General features: G+C 38.1%; 1 protein-coding gene across 3 annotated transcripts in view; it reads left to right on the top strand.

The window, feature by feature from the left end:
* The window catches only part of dnajc5g (DnaJ heat shock protein family (Hsp40) member C5 gamma), a 21732-nt gene extending 14198 nt beyond the window's left edge, over positions 1–7534 (top strand). The window contains exons 2-7 of one of the 3 annotated variants that reach the window (XM_015372798.1): positions 72–199; positions 895–1108; positions 1519–1675; positions 4008–4070; positions 4733–4776; positions 6887–7534. In XM_015372798.1, the coding sequence (XP_015228284.1) occupies positions 81–199; positions 895–1108; positions 1519–1675; positions 4008–4070; positions 4733–4740 (561 nt within the window). In that variant the 5' untranslated portion in view covers positions 72–80 and the 3' untranslated portion in view covers positions 4741–4776; positions 6887–7534. Of the gene's footprint in view, positions 1–71; positions 200–894; positions 1109–1518; positions 1676–4007; positions 4187–4732; positions 4777–6886 lie in introns of all 3 variants that reach the window. The other 2 variants (XM_015372796.1, XM_015372799.1) reach the window with 2 other exon arrangements.
* Positions 7535–7909: the final 375 nt, after the last annotated feature.

Here is a 7909-nt window from a genome sequence, read left to right as displayed (position 1 = left end):
TTAACGTTCTCTCTAATTTGATACATACCTACCTTGTTATTTCATTGATATGACTGTTTTTATTTTTGTAGAGGTGAGCCATGGCTGAACAGAGTTCTGCCCGACCCCAAAGGAAGATGTCCACCTCCGGGGAGAGTGTGTATAAGGTACTAGGCCTTGAGAAAGGAGCTTCAGCTGAGGAAATTAAGAAGGCATACAGGTGAGCTGTCTGAATGTGTGGTAATCCGAATTATTTACCTTTTTACTACCAAGTCTCTTCTGTCTTGTTTTGAACGATTAGATTCTGCCAAATAACACTGTTTATGCTGAGTATTTCCTCAGAATTCATCTGGAATCAGTTTTTTTTGTTTTTATTGTCTGCCACATTTAAGTACATTTCTTTCTGTTTTTGCTGTTATTTTTTAATAAAAGGATCTTTAAAAAAAAAAAGGAATATATTTATCCCTTTGTGGAGTGATTTAGTCACTTTATCCATAATGTATAGAACTTAACAGAATAGAATCGACTTGAATCTGTTGTTGTACCTCAGTGGAGTAATTCAGGTGTATCAAAGTAAAAGCCAAATGAAAGTAGATTCATACAAGGTAATGTTAAAAAAATTTAATAAACATTAAGATTTTTTTGTAATGGCATAAAGAGGCATTATCTTTAAAATAAATGTATTTTAGAAATACATTCCTTACAGGATACATGACTTTTTAAAAGCCCAGACATTCCAGCACATAAATATTCTGACTTCAATAGTTTTTTTTTTATTTGTATTTTAAACTGCAAAAAGATTTTTTTTTTTATAAATGGTGTCTTTTTCAGGAGTTTAAAATGTATTCAGGATGTGAGGATCAAATAAAAGCACCGTGGGGAGTTTTCATTAGAGTCGGTTCTCTTTCCTTTCAGGAAACTTGCACTGAAGTACCATCCGGACAAGAACCCAGACAACCCAGATGCAGCGGAGAAGTTTAAGGAGATTAACAACGCCAACTCTATTTTAAACGACGAGAACAAAAGGAGGATTTACGACGAGTATGGCTCCATGGGCCTTTACGTATCCGAACAGTTCGGAGAGGAAAGCGTCAAATACTACTTCCTCATGTCCAAGTGGTGGTTTAAGGTTAGTAATGCTGGGAGCCTTTTTTGCTGACATAAAATGTAAAGTTACAATCCTACAGAGCTATTTATTATTGACTTTGTTTGGTTTAGTTATATGTCAATAACTATTTATATAGTTACAGGATTTATTATATCCATATTTTTTAGTTATAAGAAGGCAAATGAAATGAGTCTAGAATGGCAGCTCTAGCAGCTGGAACTATTAGTTTTAACTCTGCATGCTTCATTACCTACAACTTCAGATTCTGTGTAAGAAAAGCCTAACGCTGATCTCTGTTTGATCCTTATGATGCAGTCTTAGACAGTTGTCTTCCTGCCAATATTAATGATTAAAGCTGACATATATCACCAGCCTCTGTGCATTCTAATACCATGTAATGTAAATCTGTTTTTTTCTGTTAATCCCTGCAGAGTCTGGTGCTGTGCTGCACACTTTTTACCTGTTGCTGCTGCTGCTGCTGTTGCTGTTTCTGCTGCGGGAAGTGCAAGCCCCCCGACGATGATGAAAACTACCAATATGTTGATCCGGAAGACCTGGAGGCCCAAATCAGAGCGGATCAGGACGGAGGTAGGTGCTCTGTGCTTTAGTTCTGGGTCTGATTTTGTTTGTTTGATACTGTATAGATTATAAAGGAAAGAATACAAATTGGATGAATGCAGATGCATTGATGAGTACAGGAAAGTATCATCATTACGATTTATTTCCAAAGATAACCTGAGTGTTTCGTTAACAACATTTAAAGCTTCATTTTAGTAATAAAGATGATGCAAAATACACAAAACTGTTGATTAAATTTAAATCTGGTTGCAGTAGAAATGAAATATTTCTTGTATTAATGGATTCTTCTTCCACATTAAACAAAATGCAATTAATAAACAGTTAATATTTTTAGAGACCTATTAGGACAACTGCTTTTAACATCATCGTTATATTTGAAAATTGTAGGGGGATTTTCAAAACTTTATAAACATATGATATAAAATTGGAGGTAAAGCAGGTTTGCTCCAACAGGGAGTAGTGTGAAGCTGCACAGCGAGAACAACGCAAAGATTTTATTCAGGAAAATTCACACGTCAGACGGGAAATCTCACAAAACCTCAAAATCAGATGAGGTCAGATGAGAAGCTCTGTGGACTAATTTTGACAGAGAAAAAAACATTACTATAAGAAAAGAAAACATTACTCGCTACACTGGTGAGTTATGTTATCTTCCTTGGGAAGCGCTTTCTGATTGGCTACTCATCACATTCAACAGGTGGCATTATGGTCTGATCTTGCAGGGTTCCCGCGGGTCCTTAAAAAGTCTTAAAAGGCATTGAATTCTTCAAAATAAAACTAAGGCCTTAATTGGTATTAAAATGTCTTAAATCAGTCTTTCGTAGGTCTTAATTTTTAAAACATCATAAATAGGATAATTTTTATTATGATTTATTTTTGTAATCTAAATAAAACATTAAAATTGACCCTTTTTTTAATAAAAAAATAAAATAATGGCTCGCCATTATTGGTTCCGTCCCGATAGCGGAACCTATAAAAGCGTTGTTGCGGCCGGGACATTTGGGAGATGCACCATTTACTTTTTGTCTGGAAAATATGAGCAAGTGTAAATGTAACCAAAATTGTCTCCAGCCAAGAGTTTTCTCCATGGCTAAAACCAGGGAACATACATGAGGCTCAGTGGATTTAGTGCAAGAAGCGATTCAAGCTCAGAACGATGGGAATTAAGGCAGTGGAGTCGCACATGCGAAGCGCGAAACACAAAGCGTCAAAATGGAGTTACCGAGAAACAGCCGGTATTTCTCAGTTTAGTTCCACCCTTGTCTCTGCAACGCCTCCACTTATCACCAAATCAAACATACTAAGAAAACGATACAAAGAAAAATAGCTGCAAAAAAGACTTAGCACTGGTTATGTTGTGGCTTTAAAACTGATTTGTTTTGTTCCCTGCTAAAATAAAGTTTGTGAATTTAGTTAAATAGTCATTCAAATATATCTGCCATTTGTGTTTTTTTAGCTTTCTTCCTGTATGGGAAGCTTTTTAAAATTTTAAACATTAGTGCAGTGGTTTATGTTATAATAAACCTTTGGGTTAAGTTGTCGCAAGCAGGTTTTTCTTGTGTTTCTTGTGAATTTGATCTTAAATTTTTATTCCAAGTGGCATTAAAAAGTCTTGAATTTAACTTGCCTTATGCTGTAGGAACCCTGTCTTGGGGAACACCATTCAAGCTAAGATATCGGGCCAAGCCAATCCAAGATTTAGATTTATGAACAGAGGCATCCTAACATTTCTCCGAGCAGACCTGATCCGTTTTTAACTACACAGAACAGGATTGGCTCATAGGATTAAGAGAAAGATTGGGGGGAAATCGCCACCATTATATCGCCATGTGAACCAGGCGTTGTAGCTCGTTCACCGTGCCCTCAAATAAAAACTTCTTCTTTTATTTTCACTGCTTCAACAAGTCCCCATTTAGGCCAGAGTATACTGGAGTAAATTTCTGCATACTCTAGCTTTACCATTTCAAAAAGCTAGGTAGCCATTACTGTGAGTTAAATTGTCACAGCAACCGTGCTCAGTAGCAGGTTTGTTTGGAGTAACTCTGGCTGTGTCTGAAGGCCCGAACCCCTATAAAGAGAAATATATAAGGGTTACGCCATTTTATATGACTGTCTGAATGTCTAGTGGATGGAAAAGAAGTGGACTCAAAGTAAGTCGATGTTTTTATCTGTATGAAACAAATGAAGACGCAACATAGCCGTAATTTCAGAGTGGCTCTAGTTGTATTTGAACAATAGAGAGCATCGTCTAGCATTAATATAAAACTACATTAAGCTGCTTCATCTGCAGAGGATTTGAAATGAACACAGCCTTCAGGATTTCCCTCTTCCAATCCAACAGGTACCACTGTAATCATAATCCAGCCCGCCTCCGATCTGGGTCCTGAAACCCCAGAGGAACAGAGTAAGCCAATCCCCCTGCCTATGCCCATGCCTCCACCTGAGCCCCAGTCGCCTTCATCAACCAACACACCGGGGAAAGAAAACCCCAGAGAAAGCTTACAAGAGTCTGAATGACTCGTAAGAGCCGCCTCGTCTGATCTTTGTGTCCCTTTGTCTCCCGTTTGTTTAATTTTTTTGCACAATAAATCCTCCTCATCCTCATGGTTGTACGTCAGTTTCTTGACTCGCCCGTTTGTGTGGCTATTGCTGCTTGGCTGGTCCGTAACAAACTCCTCCAGCTTTGTCATTTAACCGCCGTCTAATACTAACCCAAGCGGACATCATGTTCACGTTGATTTGCACATGCATGTCTCCTCATGCTGTCCACATGAACACATTACCCCATTACCTGTGTGTGTCTGTGTTACATGCTCAATGCATGAGACCGTTCCAGCCTGCTGCCTGTGCAGAGAGAGATCCAGATGTTGTCCACTGATCCGAACCAAATATTCACTGAAATGAAAGCTTGCATTGCTCTGCACGTTGTAACACATTTATCCTTTTGTCTGCTTTATAAATAAAATCTGAGCTGCTTATTCTTTATGCCTCTTCTTGACCTATTTTATCGGTGCTTATGTGAGTAAACTATTCCCTGATTGTGTTGTTGATTCCTTTTTTTTATAGGAAAATGATCATGTGATTCAGTGTCAACTAGCTTCTGCAGGAAGGTAAGATCCTGTTTGTTTTCTTGATTAAAGGTTAGAATCAGAAATCAGTCAACCTTAGCACTTTGAATCAACCGACTATGATCTTAAAATCAGCAAAACAAGTATATTTTTAATGCACAATTGAATACAAAGACAGTTCAAAGTGCTTACATGAATTAAACAATAAAATAGAAGAAAAATAAAAGCAAGTAAAGATAAAAACATAAGAGCTGGTGTCTGAACTTCCCCGTTGCGTTAGAACCATAAACTTGAATGTACTTTACTAATATTGCATGAAAAAAAGGTAAATGGACTGATCAGAAAGAAAGTATGAATGAGAGTATGGCTAATATTTGTATACAGATGTTCTAGCACTGCAGAAACAGCTTTACAGTAAAGACTGTAGGTTTTAATTCTTATTTAGCTGATCACATTTTTGACCATTTTTCTTCATAAAGTAACTCAAAATCTGTGAGATTAGATGGTAAGCATCTGTGGATGTCAGTTTAAGAGTATTTTCATAAATTCTTAGTTTCGATTTAGGCCTGTTCTTTGGTTAGCCCATTCTAATGAGGTCATAATTTCATCCTAATCCTTCCTCTGAAGGTCTGGCTGTAAATTTAGGAGTTTCTGTTCTGCTCCCATGTTATGCAGCCTCTAGCAGGTTTTCTTCTCTGCTTCTATGTCACTGATGGAGGAGGGCATCCCTCATAGGATGCTGCTGGCAGCATTAGGGTGTTCAGGCTTCTCTTTAGTATCCTCACTGACCTGTTTGCCTTGATTTTGATCGTCATGAGGATGTTTGATCAAGGATTTTCTCCAACTAACCTCTGAGGCCTTCACAGAGGAGCTGGATTTATACTGAGGTTAGATCATAATCAGGTAGACTCTACTTACTCAAATACCGTAATTTTCGGACTATAAGCAGCGACTTTCCCCCCATTTTTCGACCTTGCGTCTTCTCTATGGACCTTTCCAGCTAACGGCCACTAGGGTAATACCTTAATCTATGGATTTTACCATCCACCATGTTGACGTCACATTTGCTTCAACACACCAAGTACTGTAGCCGCGCGCGCGGGAATGCGGAGGTCCTCCGGAAGCAGACTTCTACCGCGAGTGGTTCGAGACAGAACGACAGCGAGAAAGACGGACATTGCGAGCGCAAAACAGTTTGTGTGTAAACATAAAAAACCTGCCGCTTATAGTCCGGTGCGGCTTGTATTATGTACAAATCATGAAATTTAACTTCTGCGGCTTATATTCAGGTGCGGCTTATAGTCCGAAAATTACGGTAGATGCTTTCTAAAGAAAATAATTGCAACAATTTCCTTTTAGGATTTCAGACAAATGGGGAAAAAAATATATTTATCTTAATGTGCAATATTTCACATTTTTGTGCACTGAAAACAATTTACACTGGAAAAAACTGAAATCTAGATGAGTCATTTTTTCTTAAAATAAGCGCTTTTGTTCTTGGATTAAGGAGGTAAAACATACATTTTGCCAATGGAACGAGACAATTTACACTTAAAATAAGAAAACACAATTGAATTGTCTTATTTCAAGTGCATTTTATCCAATTATCTTATTTTAAGAGTAAAAATACTAATTCCATTGGCAAACTATCTCATTTACCGACTCAAATGAAGGGTAAATGCACTTAATTTTAGACATTTTTACTGATTTCTTGATAGTTTTTCCAGTGTAGAAATGAGTAAAAAAATATCTTAAATTAAGAGTAATTTTAGTAAATGAGATGGTTTGCCAATAGAATAAGTATTTTTACTCTTAAAATAAGATAATTGGATCATTATTAATTGAAATAAGACAAGGCACTTGTGTTTTCTTATTATAAGTGTGAATTGTCTTGTTCCGTTGGCAAAATGTTTCTTTTACCGCCTTCATCCAAGAAGAAATGCACATATTTTAAGAAAAAATTACTTATCTAGATTGCGATTTTTTTTTTTTTTTCGGTGTCGATCTTTTAAATAAATCTCAATATGTATTAAAGTTTATGGTTCTAACACAACAATGTTTTGTAAGGCTTTGTAAAATATTTGTTGAGGAACACAAACAATAATCTGAGCATTTTCTCACTTACTCTTTTAAATGTTTCCTCTTTGTTTAGCCTCTCGAGGCCCTACTATGATCCAGCTACATCTGACCGCTGTGAAGAACCCAGAGAAAAGCCAGCCCAAAGTTATCAGCCATCCCAGATCTCCTCCCCTCTCCTGCCTCACCTCCAGCCCCCCGATGCTCCAAAGCTAACCTGCGAGGCGGCCGCATCTGCCTGCCCCCAGCTGTGGAACCATCTGGAGATCAGCCAAGCCGACGGCCATGCTCCTAAATTTGGGAGCTCTTTCCAACCAGCTCTTGAACGTTCCCCTGTCTTCTAGTTACTGAATTGTCTGTGCGATGCTGGTTGTGACTGCATCAGTGTGTTACGCCAAAACCACCCCAGTCTCCTCTGGTCATCACCTTTCTAACCGCTAAGGATGGCATATGAAGGAGAAGTGGAGGGATTATTTATTGCTTTTCTTTTCCTCTTATTGTAGATAATCCATTGGTCATCAGCCAGATGACTTTATTTTTATTTTTTTAACATATCTCCCACAGTAACTTGCTTTATTATTTTTGGAATAGAACATTGACGGTAAATTCGATGCCAAACTTAGAAATCCAGCTGCTCAGCGGAAACATTGACTTAACTTAAGGAGGACGGTTTGAACTGCATCATCTTCCACTATCACCCACTAAAACTCTTACTTTGAATGAAGAGTCTTTGCCTCCTTTAAAAACTGATCTCATCAGGATCTACTTTATTTCATGGTTTGATGTTAAACGTCTGAGCCAAGCTAAAGAGCTGTTATTAGGAGATGGAAGACCTCTGCCATCAGCATGCAGTCATTGTTTTGTTTCCCAGCTGCACGTCCTCCCGTCTGTACTGCATGGAAACCCAAACCACACCAAAAAACCCTGCTTTTCCCTGCATACTCTGGTGAAACGACACAAACACACTCATACCAGCCCTGATGTCAGCGTTAGAGGAAACGGACAGTCCCCCACCAGCCCTCTGTAACATGAGTGACTGATGCCAAACCATGGAGCTCTGATGGACGTCAACGATCTGTGCTTTTAAGTTGCTCTCATG

The sequence above is a fragment of the Cyprinodon variegatus genome, unplaced genomic scaffold, assembly GCF_000732505.1.
Source record: "Cyprinodon variegatus isolate N-32 unplaced genomic scaffold, C_variegatus-1.0 Scaffold76, whole genome shotgun sequence".
Taxonomy (NCBI): Eukaryota; Metazoa; Chordata; class Actinopteri; order Cyprinodontiformes; family Cyprinodontidae; genus Cyprinodon; species Cyprinodon variegatus.
Note: the sequence above shows the minus strand (reverse complement) of the source record. Positions and strands in the feature narration are given on the sequence as shown.